This window comes from Lissotriton helveticus, chromosome 10 (assembly GCF_964261635.1).
Source record: "Lissotriton helveticus chromosome 10, aLisHel1.1, whole genome shotgun sequence".
Taxonomy (NCBI): domain Eukaryota; kingdom Metazoa; phylum Chordata; class Amphibia; order Caudata; family Salamandridae; genus Lissotriton; species Lissotriton helveticus.
The window spans coordinates 976,045,698-976,060,900 of NC_136071.1; the positions used below are offsets into that span (position 1 = coordinate 976,045,698).

Here is a 15,203-nt window from a genome sequence, read left to right on the forward strand (position 1 = left end):
AGCAGTGTGTGAGTGTGTAGGGTGAGCAGTGTGTGAGTGTGTAGGGTGAGCAGTGTGTGAGTGTGTAGGGTGAGCAGTGTGTGAGTGTGTAGGGTGAGCAGTGTGTGAGTGTGTAGGGTGAGCAGTGTGCGAGTGTGTAGGGTGAGCAGTGTGCGAGTGTGTGTGTGTGTGTGTGTGTGTGTGTGTGTGTGTGTGCAGGGTGAACAGTGTGTCAGTGTGCAGGGTGAACAGTGTGTCAGTGTGCAGGGTGAACAGTGTGTCAGTGTGCAGGGTGAACAATTCCAATCCAAACCACATAATTCCACTACACACCACATGCATACACTCCATAACACATGGCTAAAAGACATTGCCATTTACAATGCCATTAGCTCTAACTCAAAAAAATCCGAGACCTATTGCATTTCCAATGCTTGCTTTTTTTTATCTGTCCAAACACTGCACCTCAAAACATCAACTGATTTTCATTGCTAGTCCCATTCTTTGCAGAGGAGGGGACGTTGTAACTCAAGCATCAACTCAGTTTAGTTGATCTAAAGCCAATTTGCAAAGTATAGAGATCAGCTTTACCAGTTTTGTCAGATATTAGGATCATGGTGCCTGCTTGGTCACACTTAATAATTAAGAACAACAAACGTTCTTCTAGGTGTCGGGGATTGGCAAAGAATCCAATCAAACCAGTAAATGAATGTAAACATGTTAGGAGTTCTAGATTTGGTGCAACAATCTTTTATATTCAAAGTATATACAAAAAGATCTATAATAATCCCCAATTGCTCTGTGAATGACTGAATCCAGCTGACAGCGCGTCTGTGTAAGAATTCAGCAGGATCCAGTCCACTGCAACAGCCTAGGAGCCCGACTTGTTGTATAAGCAATAACTCTAGAAGCTGGTCTAATCATCGGGCATTGCCCCAGTGAGAATTGGCATGTTCCTGGTTTCTTTCTCCAACTTGGTTAAATTTATGTCATTCAATCCTGAATCCATCTAGTGTTAACTCTTTACGTGCTGCCCTGAATTCAGGACCGGGAAGGTTTCCTCACCTGGACACCACCTGTCAAGTCAATTGGTATCTACTTATAAGCTCTGCAAAATGATTTTTGACCTGATGATGAGACTAAAATTTTTCTGAGGGTCGACACCTCGTTCACAGTATTGGGCATAAAGACAGTTTATTAAGAAGTTGCTGCTAATCCACAACAAATGATTCATTTAATACTATGATTAGGTATTGATTAGCCCTACAACAGCCCATTTTATTGTCTACTGTCTTATTCATGATCATGTTATTATATTTTATTGGTGCACCCACTTTCTCAGTGTGGTCACTTATTTCACAGAGCATCAGTGTGACTTGTTGTACATCCTTTTGTATATACTTTGTATATACAGGATTATTGTACAGAATCTGAACAATTTTACAAATGACACATAAAGGACCTTTGTTGTTCTTAATTATTACATACTCTATCCTTTTTAGGTCCAAGGGAAGCTTCTGCAGTTTTTATAGCTTGGTCACTCTTGCCATGTATTGTTGTTCACCATTTCTTTTATAGATGCTCATTTGTGGTTAGTGAATTAATGTTGGAATGAGTCTTCTCTTCTCAATCCATATGGCTCGGCGCAAATGCCTACTTACTCGTATAGAATTTATATTTAAAGCTAGTACACGTGTTCAAAATTCTGGGTTTCTCATCTTTAAGTCATTTTATGTGAAGGTTTGTTCACTTAAGGTATCTTACCACATCAGTAACTGCTCTCATATCTCATTAGAGATGTGTGGGAGAGGTGTGGCGCCGCGGCCAGGGCGACTGACGCTGGAATCTGGGGATCAGGGTTCGATCCCCGGCTCCGGCGGCAGGTTAGCCCAGCACCATGTGACTCTGGGCAATAGCTCGCTTAATCTTCCCAGCGCCTAGAGACCCTTACGGGTGATTGTGCGCTTTACAAATGTGGATTATTAGGTCTCGCTGGCGTTGCAGCGCGAAGCGCTGCCGCCAACGAGACTTATAGCCGCCTTCATCCCTGTCAAGGGAGTAACAGCTGTGAACGAGCCCGATACAGACCTGGGCACGAGCCGACCCAGGTCTGTGAACGCGCTTCAAGGTTGAGCAGCTTGTGCACGTTTGTTGGACGTCAGGCACTGCAAGCCCGCCAGACCAATTATCCCAGCATGAAACTCTACATCCTGAGGCACCACAAGACCAATTATCCCAGCAGGAGTCTCCACTTCCTCAGGCGCCGCAACAATTATCACAGCATGAGACCCACTTATCACAGCATGTCAACAGGCGCCCCAGGCTGCTGGAGCACTCAACTATAATTAATGTGCAGTTGAGTGCTCCAGCAGTGGGGGACGGCTCTCTGCATGCTGTGATAATTATCACTTTGGGGCCTCATGCTGTGATAATTAGGGCGGCATGCTCTATTTGCAGCACTGAACATTTTCAAAGAAGGCAAGCAGTGACATTCATTGGAGACACTCACCCTCACTAACCCTCACACCCCCTGACCCCTCACACCCCCGCGCAGAGCACAGCCCAACCAAGCACAGAGCACAGCACAGAGCACAGCCCAACCAAGCACAGAGCAGAGCAGAGCACAGCACAGAGCACAGCCCAACCAAGCACAGAGCACAGCACAGCACAGAGCACAGCCCAACCAAGCACAGAGCACAGCACAGCACAGAGCACAGCCCAACCAAGCACAGAGCAGAGCACAGCACAGAGCACAGCCCAACCAAGCACAGAGCAGAGCACAGCACAGAGCACAGCCCAACCAAGCACAGAGCAGAGCACAGCCCAACCAAGCACAGAGCAGAGCACAGCACAGAGCACAGCCCAACCAAGCACAGCCCAGAGCACAGCACAGAGCACAGCACAGAGCACAGCACAGAGCACAGCACAGAGCACAGCACAGAGCACAGCCCAAGCACAGCCCAAGCACAGCCCAAGCACAGAGCACAGCACAGAGCACAGCACAGAGCACAGCTCAACCAAGCACACAGCAGAGCACAGCACAGAGCACAGCCCAACCAAGCACAGAGCACAGCCCAACCAAGCACAGAGCAGAGCACAGCACAGAGCACAGCACAGCCCAACCAAGCACAGAGCACAGCACAGAGCACAGCCCAACCAAGGACAGAGCACAGCACAGAGCACAGAGCACAGCACAGAACACAGCACAGAGCACAGCACAGCGCAGAGCACATCGCACAGCACAGCCCAACCAAGCACAGAGCAGAGCACAGCACAGAGCACAGCCCAACCAAGCACAGAGCACAGCCCAACCAAGCACAGAGCACAGCCCAACCAAGCACAGAGCACAGCACAGAGCAGAGCACAGCACACAGCACAGAGCACAGCCCAACTAAGCGCAGAGCACAGCACAGAGCACAGAACAGAGCAGCACAGAGCACAGCCCAACCAAGCACAGAGCACAGCCCAACCAAGCGCACAGCACAGCGCACAGAGCACACAGCACAGCGCACAGAGCACAGCACAGCACAGAGCACAGCCCAACCAAGCACACAGCACAGAGCACAGCCCAACCAAGCACAGAGCACAGCACAGCACAGCACAGCCCAACCAAGCACAGAGCACAGCACAGAGCAGAGCACAGCAGAGCACAGCCCAACCAAGCACAGAGCACAGCACATCACAGAGCACATCACAGAGCACAGCACAGAGCACAGCACAGCGCAGGGCACAGCACAGCCCAACCAAGCACAGAGCACAGCACAGAGCTCAGCACAGAGCACAGCACAGAGCAGAGCACAGCACAGCCCAACCAAGCACAGAGCACAGCACGGAGCACAGCACAGAGCACGGAGCACAGCCCAACCAAGCACTGAGCAGAGCACAGCACAGAGCACAGCACAGCACAGCGCACAGCCCAACCAAGCACAGAGCACAGCACAGAGCACAGCCCAAGCACAGAGCACAGCACAGAGCACAGCCCAACCAAGCACAGCACAGCACAGAGCACAGCCCAACCAAGCACAGAGCACAGCCCAACCAAGCACAGAGCACAGCCCAACCAAGCACAGAGCACAGCACAGCCCAACCAAGCACAGAGCACAGCGCACAGCCCAACCAAGCACAGAGCACAGCACAGAGCACAGCACAGAGCACAGCCCAAGCACAGAGCACAGCACAGAGCACAGCCCAACCAAGCACAGCACAGCACAGAGCACAGCCCAACCAAGCACAGAGCACAGCCCAACCAAGCACAGAGCACAGCCCAACCAAGCACAGAGCACAGCACAGCCCAACCAAGCACAGAGCACAGAGCACAGCCCAACCAAGCACAGAGCAGAGCACAGCACAGAGCAGAGCACAGCACAGAGCACAGCACAGCGCAGATCACAGCACAGAGCACAGCACAGCCCAACCAAGCACAGAGCACAGCACAGAGCAGAGCACAGCGCAGAACACAGCCCAACCAAGCACAGCACAGCACAGAGCACAGCCCAACCAAGCACAGCCCAGAGCACAGCACAGAGCACAGCACAGAGCACAGCACAGAGCACAGCACAGAGCACAGCACAGCACAGAGCACAGCACAGAGCACAGCCCAACCAAGCACAGAGCACAGCCCAACCAAGCACAGAGCACAGAGCACAGCGCACAGAGCACACAGCACAGCACAGAGCACAGCGCACAGAGCAGAGCACAGCCCAACCAAGCACAGAGCACAGCCCAACCAAGCACAGAGCAGAGCACAGAGCAGAGCACAGAGCAGAGCACAGAGCAGAGCACAGCGCAGAGCACAGCGCACAGCACAGAGCACAGCACAGAGCACAGCACAGAGCACAGCACAGAGCAGAGCACAGAGCAGAGCACAGAGCAGAGCACAGAGCAGAGCACAGCGCAGAGCACAGCGCAGAGCACAGCGCACAGCACAACCAAGCACAGAGCGCAGCACAGAGCACAGCCCAACCAAGCAAAGAGCACAGCACAGAGCACAGCCCAACCAAGCACAGAGCACAGCACAGAGCACAGCACAGAGCACAGCACAGAGCACAGCACAGAGCACAGCACAGAGCACAGCACAGAGCACAGCACATCACAGCACAGAGCACAGCAGAGCACAGCACAGAGCACAGCACAGAGCACAGCACAGAGCACAGCACAGAGCACAGAACAGAGCCCAGAGCACAGCCCAGAGCACAGCCCAGAGCACAGCCCAGAGCACAGCCCAGAGCACAGCCCAACCAAGCACAGCCCAACCAAGCACAGAGCACAGCACAGAGCAGAGCAGAGCACAGCACAGAGCACAGCACAGCCCAACCAGGCACAGAGCACAGCACAGAGCACAGCACAGAGCACAGCCCAACCAAGCACAGAGCACAGCACAGCACAGCGCACAGCCCAACCAAGCACAGAGCAGAGCAGAGCACAGAGCACAGCACAGAGCACAGCACAGCACAGAGCACAGCCCAACCAAGCACAGAGCACAGCACAGAGCACAGCCCAACCAAGCACAGAGCAGAGCACAGCCCAGAGCAGAGCACAGCCCAGAGCACAGAACAGAGCACAGCACAGAGCACAGCACAGAGCACAGAACACAGCACAGGGCACAGCCCAACCAAGCACAGAGCACAGCCCAACCAAGCACACAGCAGAGCACAGAGCACAGCACAGCACAGAGCACAGCCCAACCAAGCACAGAGCACAGCCCAACCAAGCACAGAGCACAGCCCAACCAAGCACAGAGCACAGCACAGAGCACAGCACAGCGCAGAGCACAGAGCACAGCGCAGAGCACAGAGCACAGCGCAGAGCACAGAGCACAGCGCAGAGCACAGCACAGAGCACAGCACAGAGCAGAGCACAGCACAGAGCACAGCACAGCGCAGAGCACAGCGCAGCCCAACCAAGCACAGAGCACAGCCCAACCAAGCACAGAGCACAGCACAGAGCACAGCCCAACCAAGCACAGAGCACAGCACAGAGCAGAGCACAGCACAGAGCACAGCGCAGCACAGCACAGAGCAGCACAGAGCACAGCCCAGCACAGAGCACAGCCCAGCCCAACCAAGCACAGAGCACAGCCCAACCAAGCACAGAGCACAGCACAGCGCACAGAGCACAGAACAGCACAGAGCACAGCACAGCACAGAGCACAGCCCAACCAAGCACACAGCACAGCACAGAGCACAGCCCAACCAAGCGCAGAGCAAAGCACATCACAGCGCACAGCACAGCGCAGAGCACAGCACAGAGCACAGCACACAGCACAGCGCACAGCACAACCAAGCACAGAGCACAGCACAGAGCAGAGCACAGCCCAACCAAGCACAGAGCAGAGCACAGCACAGCGCACAGCACAGCGCACAGCACAGCCCAACCAAGCACAGAGCACAGCGCAGAGCAGAGCACAGCACAGAGCACAGCCCAACCAAGCACACAGCACAGCACAGCACAGAGCACAGCCCAACCAAGCACAGAGCAGAGCAGAGCACAGCACAGCCCAACCAAGCACAGAGCACAGCACAGAGCACAGCACAGCACAGAGCACAGCCCAACCAAGCACAGAGCACAGCACACAGCACAGCACACAGCACAGAGCACAGCACAGAGCACAGCACAGAGCACAGCGCAGAGCACAGCCCAACCAAGCGCAGAGCACAGCGCAGAGCACAGCGCAGAGCACAGCGCAGAGCACAGCACAGAGCACAGCACAGAGCACAGCACAGAGCACAGCCCAACCAAGCACAGAGCACAGCACAGAGCACAGCACAGAGCACAGCACGGAGCACAGCACAGAGCCCAACCCAACCAAGCACAGAGCACAGCACAGAGCACAGCACAGAGCACAGCACCGAGCAGAGCACAGCACAGCCCAACCAAGCACAGAGCACAGCAGAGCACAGAGCACAGCACACAGCACAGCCCAACCAAGCACAGAGCAGAGCACAGAGCACAGCACAGAGCACAGCAGAGCACAGAGCACAGCACAGCCCAACCAAACACAGAGCACAGCACAGAGCACACAGCACAGAGCACAGCACAGAGCACAGCACAGAGCACAGCCCAACCAAGCACAGAGCACAGCACAACACACAGCACACAGCACACAGCACAGCACAGAGCACAGCACAGAGCACATCCCAAACAAGCACAGAGCACAGCACAGAGCACAGCCCAACCAAGCACAGAGCACAACAGAGCACAGCGCACAGCACAGAGCACAGCACAGAGCACAGCACAGAGCACAGCACAGAGCACAGCACAGCGCACAGAGCACAGAACAGAGCACAGCACAGAGCACAGCCCAACCAAGCACCGAGCACAGAGCACAGCACAGAGCACAGCCCAACCAAGCACAGAGCACAGCCCAACCAAGCACAGAGCACAGCACAGAGCACAGCCCAACCAAGCACAGCACAGAGCACAGCACAGAGCACAGCCCAACCAAGCACAGCACACAGCACAGCGCACAGCAGAGCACAGTGCACAGCACAGAGCACAGCACAGAGCACAGCACAGAGCACACAGCCCAACCAAGCACAGAGCACAGCACAGAGCACAGAGCAGAGCACAGCACAGCGCACACAGCACAGCACAGCGCACACAGCACAGCGCACACAGCACAGCGCACACAGCACAGCGCACACAGCACAGAGCACAGCACAGAGCAGCGCACAGCACAGAGCACAGAACAGAGCACAGAGCACAGCACAGAGCACAGCACAGAGCACAGCACAGCACAGAGCACAGCGCACAGCACAGAGCACAGCACAGAGCACAGCACAGAGCACAGCACAGAGCACAGCACAGAGCACAGCACAGAGCACAGCACAGAGCACAGCACAGAGCACAGCACAGAGCCCAGCCCAGAGCCCAGAGCCCAGCCCAGAGCCCAGCACAGCACAGAGCCCAGAGCCCAGCACAGCACAGAGCCCAGCACAGCACAGAGCCCAGCACAGCACAGAGCCCAGCACAGCCCAGAGCCCAGCACAGCACAGAGCCCAGCACAGCACAGAGCCCAGAGCCCAGCACAGCACAGAGCCCAGAGCCCAGCACAGCACAGAGCCCAGAGCCCAGCACAGCACAGAGCCCAGAGCCCAGCACAGCACAGAGCCCAGAGCCCAGCACAGCACAGAGCCCAGAGCCCAGCACAGCCCAGAGCCCAGCACAGCCCAGAGCCCAGCACAGAGCCCAGAGCCCAACCAAGCACAGAGCCCAGAGCCCAACCAAGCACAGAGCCCAGAGCCCAACCAAGCACAGAGCCCAGAGCCCAACCAAGCACAGAGCCCAGAGCCCAACCAAGCACAGAGCCCAGAGCCCAACCAAGCACAGAGCCCAACCAAGCACAGAGCCCAGAGCCCAACCAAGCACAGCCCAACCAAGCACAGAGCACAGCCCAACCAAGCACAGAGCACAGCCCAACCAAGCACAGAGCACAGCCCAACCAAGCACAGAGCACAGCCCAACCAAGCACAGAGCACAGCCCAACCAAGCACAGAGCACAGCCCAACCAAGCACAGAGCACAGCCCAACCAAGCACAGAGCCCAGAGCCCAGCACAGCACAGAGCCCAGAGCCCAGCACAGCACAGAGCCCAGAGCCCAGCCAAGCACAGAGCCCAGAGCCCAGCACAGAGCCCAGAGCCCAGCACAGCACAGAGCCCAGAGCCCAGCACAGAGCCCAGAGCCCAGCACAGCACAGAGCCCAGCACAGCACAGAGCCCAGAGCCCAGCACAGCACAGAGCCCAGAGCCCAGCACAGCACAGAGCCCAGAGCCCAGCACAGCACAGAGCCCAGAGCCCAGCACAGCACAGAGCCCAGAGCCCAGCACAGCACAGAGCCCAGAGCCCAGCACAGCACAGAGCCCAGAGCCCAGCACAGCACAGAGCCCAGAGCCCAGCCCAGCACAGAGCCCAGCACAGCCCAGAGCCCAGCACAGCCCAGAGCCCAGCACAGCCCAGAGCCCAGCACAGCCCAGAGCCCAGCACAGCCCAGAGCCCAGAGCCCAACCAAGCACAGAGCCCAGAGCCCAACCAAGCACAGAACCCAGAGCCCAACCAAGCACAGAGCCCCGAGCCCAACCAAGCACAGAGCCCCGAGCCCAACCAAGCACAGAGCCCCGAGCCCAACCAAGCACAGAGCCCCGAGCCCAACCAAGCACAGAGCCCCGAGCCCAACCAAGCACAGAGCCCCGAGCCCAACCAAGCACAGAGCCCCGAGCCCAACCAAGCACAGAGCCCCGAGCCCAACCAAGCACAGAGCCCCGAGCCCAACCAAGCACAGAGCCCCGAGCCCAACCAAGCACAGAGCCCCGAGCCCAACCAAGCACAGAGCCCAGAGCCCAACCAAGCACAGAGCCCAGAGCCCAACCAAGCACAGAGCCCAGAGCCCAACCAAGCACAGAGCCCAGAGCCCAACCAAGCACAGAGCCCAGAGCCCAACCAAGCACAGAGCCCAGAGCCCAACCAAGCACAGAGCCCAGAGCCCAACCAAGCACAGAGCCCAGAGCCCAACCAAGCACAGAGCCCAGAGCCCAGAGCCCAACCAAGCACAGAGCCCAACCAAGCACAGAGCCCAGAGCCCAACCAAGCACAGAGCCCAGAGCCCAACCAAGCACAGAGCCCAGAGCCCAACCAAGCACAGAGCACAGCCCAACCAAGCACAGAGCACAGCCCAACCAAGCACAGAGCACAGCCCAACCAAGCACAGAGCACGGCCCAACCAAGCACAGAGCACAGCCCAACCAAGCACAGAGCACAGCCCAACCAAGCACAGAGCACAGCCCAACAAAACAACACATATCATAGCCTAGCAAAACATAGCATAGTATACCAAACACAACAAAACATAGCATAGCATAACAAAACATAGCAAAACAAAGCATAACACACACCACACACACAAACAACCATCTATCTATCTAATCGCCCTCACTCTATCTAATCGCCCTCACTCTATCTATCGCCCTCACTCTATCTATCGCCCACACTCTATCTATCGCCCACACTCTATCTATCGCCCACACTCTATCTATCGCCCACACTCTATCTATCGCCCACACTCTATCTATCGCCCACACTCTATCTATCGCCCACACTCTATCTATCGCCCACACTCTATCTATCGCCCACACTCTATCTATCGCCCACACTCTATCTATCGCCCACACTCTATCTATCGCCCACACTCTATCTATCGCCCACACTCTATCTATCGCCCACACTCTATCTATCGCCCACACTCTATCTATCGCCCACACTCTATCTATCGCCCACACTCTATCTATCGCCCACACTCTATCTATCGCCCACACTCTATCTATCGCCCACACTCTATCTATCGCCCTCACTCTATCTATCGCCCTCACTCTATCTATCGCCCTCACTCTATCTATCGCCCTCACTCTATCTATCGCCCTCACTCTATCTATCTAGATACTGATTGCCATCACTCGTATCTATCGCCCTCACTCTATCTATCTAGATACTGATTGCCATCACTCCTATCTATCGCCCTCACTCTATCTAGATACTGATTGCCATCACTCCTATCTATCGCCCTCACTCTATCTATATACTGATTGCCATCACTCCTATCTATCGCCCTCACTCTATCTATCGCCCTCACTCTATCTATCTATATACTGATTGCCATCACTCCCATCTATCGCCCTCACTCCCATCTATCGCCCTCACTCTATCTATATACTGATTGCCATCACTCCTATCTATCGCCCTCACTCTATCTATCACCCTCACTCTATCTATCTATTTAGATACTGATTGCCATCACTCCTATCTATCGCCCTCACTCTATCTATCTATATACTGATTGCCATCACTCCTATCTATCGCCCTCACTCTATCTATCGCCCTCACTCTATCTATCTAGATACTGATTGCCATCACTCCTATCTATCGCCCTCACTCTATCTATCACCCTCACTCTATCTATCTATTTAGATACTGATTGCCATCACTCCTATCTATCGCCCTCACTCTATCTATATACTGATTGCCATCACTCCTATCAATCGCCCTCACTCTATCTATATATCGCCCTCACTCTATCTATCCGACTCACTCTATCGCATCACCACAGCATCACTCAGCACCACCACAGGATCATTGAATGCCACAGCATCACTAGTTGCCACCACAACATCACTCGTCGCCATCACAGCCTCAATCTGTGCTACCATTCAATAACAACTGGTTCAAATATGTTCTCTCAATGTTTCAAGCTTTATTACAAATGTAACAAAAAGAGGTTAGTATTTCACTTCTGTTCTTGGATTTTCGTCACAATAAAATACACTGAACATATTCTTCACAAAAGTTATTTACAAAAGTTTAAGCTATTGCCATTATAAATTACAATAACTTTTAATTAAGTATTAATTATTAAAAAAATTCAAAGCCATTGTTATTTGTAATATCAATACATCTAAGTCACGTGAATACAACACATATTGCATTACAAATGCTATAGGTGTCACAAGTTATAACTATTGGCATTGTAAATGACAAAGCTATTATTTTTGCTATTTTCAAAACCAACACATATATAAAAAATGTGTCATTTACAATACCAATAGCTCAAACTTTCCTAATGCGAGACCTTATGCATTGCAAATGCTTGTTATTATTATTATTATTATTATTATTATTATTACCTAATCTTGCTAAAATACTGTCATAGTTTACTAGTGAATATTACATTTAACCTATAAATCCCGGTAATCTACAAAACACCCATCACCCAGAAACGCCTCACTGGTTTCCCTCATGGGTGAATCCAGTGAAGATGTGCCTATAAACAGTTGCATATATTTTTGTTTTGTGCAGATAATATTCTGGGAATGTATATGTAAATAAATGTTGATATTATTTAACATTTTTGTAGTATATATTTTCCTGAACAAATTAAAATAATAAATATAAACCGGTTTGTCTGAGAGGTACAGCATAATTGCATATCCAAAGGGAAAGGAGAAAGAAAATATTTAATATATAAATTTTTTTTTTGTAGGGTGGCAAAAAGAAAACTGGATGAGCGCAGTTTTTTCGGAGGTGTGCTTCATGTGTGTTACGCTCCCGAATTTGAAACTGTTCAGGAAACACGAGAGAAACTACAAGACAGAAGAAAATATATAGCCAGAGCAACGTCCAATAAAGGTCGGGTTCAGAAATTATTGCTCGAGGTTGTATTTTGATCAATTTAGAGATATACTGAGTACGATTCAGTTATCAATATGTTGTGGCACTAGGGTTACCAAATTTTAACCATCTGTAACCTTTTTGACCCTTCAGGGTCCCGCAGTCTTACAAGATTTCATCCAGCTGTGTGGTTTCAACTTTGATAGAACATTATGGTTTGATTATTTGCTCTAGGGCGACTTCCTCCCTTCAGGTTATTATGGCAATGTTTCCGGTGCTGGACTTTTGTGTGATAGCCTAATGCAGTCGTTGTGCTGTAATCTTGTTTTGCTTCCATTAAACTAATGTGTTAACACACCAGAAATCAATGATTTGCACGTGAAAAGTTCATGACTAGAGACAGTGTCTGTAATGACCTAGAGTTAGGTGGTCATTCTAGATTACATTCTGCGTATAATCAAATACATTATGATTGCCAATAGTGTTTAGATGCATGCGTAGTGAATAAGAAACATAGGTAATGATTTTAACTTCTGTGTAACATTGGGTAAAAAATAGCAGGTTCTTGTATATATTATGCATATTTGTTACGTTATTTGGTACAATATGAGTAATTATGCATGGCTACATAAAGAAGATTGCATGGGGGTGAGGTACTCTTAAGAACAAAAGAAAAGTGAACAAACAGCTGAGCAGGCTCCAAGGTAAGGGGGTGTCGTTGACGAGGCAAGCACCAGGCAATATCCGTAGAGATGGATGATACTACTCTAGAGTGCAGGAAGTAGGGTTTTTGAACATCATTTCTTTGGATTAGATTGTGTGTGGGGGTCGCCACGCAGCTTGCAGAGTGATGTGAGCTGGGTAAATCGAGTAAGAAGGGTTAATCAGCTGGAGGGCAGATCTAATGGGGGAGGTCGTCAGTGGTTGCTGTTGATCACAGGGGGCATCTTGTGGGGGAACATTGCAGAATTATGTGTGCAACAGTATGTGAGTTCAGCTTTACAGCGGGTGACTGTCCTCTTCGACAATAGTGTGAAAAAGAGTTTTCAGCTCGTCCCATTCAAAACAAAGACACGGGGTGTTTTCGAACGCGTCTCTCTTTCCAAATGGTGCATGGAATTACTGCTTCTTGCCATCCTAGTGTTAAAGGGGGCGTGTGGGCTTTCCAAAGACACCGCTGCCTCACACTTTACACCGCAGCCTCAAACTTTACACTGTTCAGAAGAGAGTATATAAGAAGGCCATTTTCTTTTCAGGTTTTCTTTTTTTTGTAAAAGCACCATGTTCAACCTTTTAGCTACTTTAAAATGCTTAAGATGAGTCAGGGAGTTACGCTTGTGTAGAAAAGTAGTATATTTGAAAATTGGAACAGATTGGGGTTGCCAGGTGTTCGTTCATTCGAAGGTCCTCTTTGTATGATCGTGTTCGTATTTTAAAGCTGCAAATGAAAGGGACTGGGATTTGGGCATCTGATCACCCTGGCACAGGCCACCAGCACTATGTTCATTTACAGTATCCCTATAGACAGGACCGTCTGTGTCAGGACATACTTTGTCTGCTTGTGACTTAATACTAATTCGTCTCCAATATGAAGGCCACAATTCTGAAATGTTAGGTGGAGGTAACAGTAGAGATACAAACATATCCTACTCCAGACCATATTGCCCACTACCGCTATGAATTAAGTGCAGAAACTATTCAAACAAGAAGAGAGCATCTTCCTCAACTGTCCTAAATGAATCCGCTTTCATTCAGCACTCTGATTCCTTTTGTCAACGAGAACTGTTGGCGCGGCAGTGTACCTTGCATGGTGTACAGTTGTGTTCCCCTGCCCTTAGTGCACGACTGCATGTGCCTGGTATCCTGCTTTTTGATTGTTGGCTCTAGCCTGACACTAATCTAGTGTGTGCACAGAGGCCTAGGCCTGTTCCTTGAAATGAGTGAGGTCCTGGACATGCTTAGCATCCCCGTCATGGGTTTAGTACATTGAGCAGTGGTGACAGCAGACCATGGTTTGTGAATCCATAGTTGCCAGACCCATTTAACTGTGCTATTTTTTATATATTCAGTGCTTGACTTAAAACGATCGGCAGTATCATGCACTGAGAACATTCACATTTAGATTGATGAGTGCATCAGCACCCGAATGTGAGAGAGATAGAACCCTTTAACAGCAGTTATTCTGAATTTTCAGATGTAAGTGTTATGAACAGTTTAAATCGATTGGATGTCTGTGGAGTTAACTGTGGCGTAATACAAGCATCATTTGGACTGCACAGGCTGCTGAACAATGTCAAAGTTTACATTTTTGTTATTACCATGTAACATGTGGTTTTACAAACTGTAATTTGACAAATATTTGAAGTATTTTGTCTATGTTGACTTAATTGGTATCACATGAAGAGTATATAATCTGTTTGAAACATAGCGCTAGTTAGTTGACAGAGGCTGATTTAGCAGCCGAAACGCGTTCTGTGTCGAGCGCGGTTTGAAATAAACAGTGATTTCTTGCATGCCTGACTTCAGACTTTTCTTATGATAGAGAAAAAGTGTTGTTCATATTTTAAAAGCCCTTGTGGTAGCGCTATTTACTTGCACCACCAGCAGTTAGGAGCACGTCAGCAGACCGCAAACTTTGGAAATAAACACACACACACATATGTATATATTTGTTCTTCTTGTGGGGGAAACCCCCCTTTACCCTACCCTAAAATTACCCTTACCGCTCTTTAGCACTACCCACCCTAAACCATATATGTAATTTATTTATATTTACCTTACCAATACTTACCAAGTATGGCAAAGGCACAGAAACGTACCTGTGTGGTAAAGGCAGCGTTATAAAGGCTGGTACCCCTGATTTATATTTGTTGGTGATGTCCCAGCCTGTGTACGTTGTAATCTCATTTGTTAGGACAGCCTAAAAAAAAAACAACTACAGAATGCAAACTTTTTAAAGTTAATGCTGGAAGACTAGTTTGAGACAAGTACCCAAATAATTGTCAATATACAATTTTCCTCTTCATTCTAATATGTGTTACTTCAACAGACAATTTAATGTAACAGGTTC

The 15,203-nt window shown here is 50.7% G+C and overlaps 1 protein-coding gene across 2 annotated transcripts in view; it reads left to right on the forward strand.

The window, feature by feature from the left end:
- The window catches only part of RBM48 (RNA binding motif protein 48), a 98,385-nt gene that overhangs the window by 20,057 nt on the left and 63,125 nt on the right, over positions 1-15,203 (forward strand). For both annotated transcript variants that reach the window (XM_078663651.1, XM_078663650.1), the window contains exon 3: positions 12,006-12,151. In XM_078663651.1, coding sequence (XP_078519777.1) covers positions 12,006-12,151 — 146 coding nt within the window. The remainder of the gene's footprint in view (positions 1-12,005; positions 12,152-15,203) is intronic.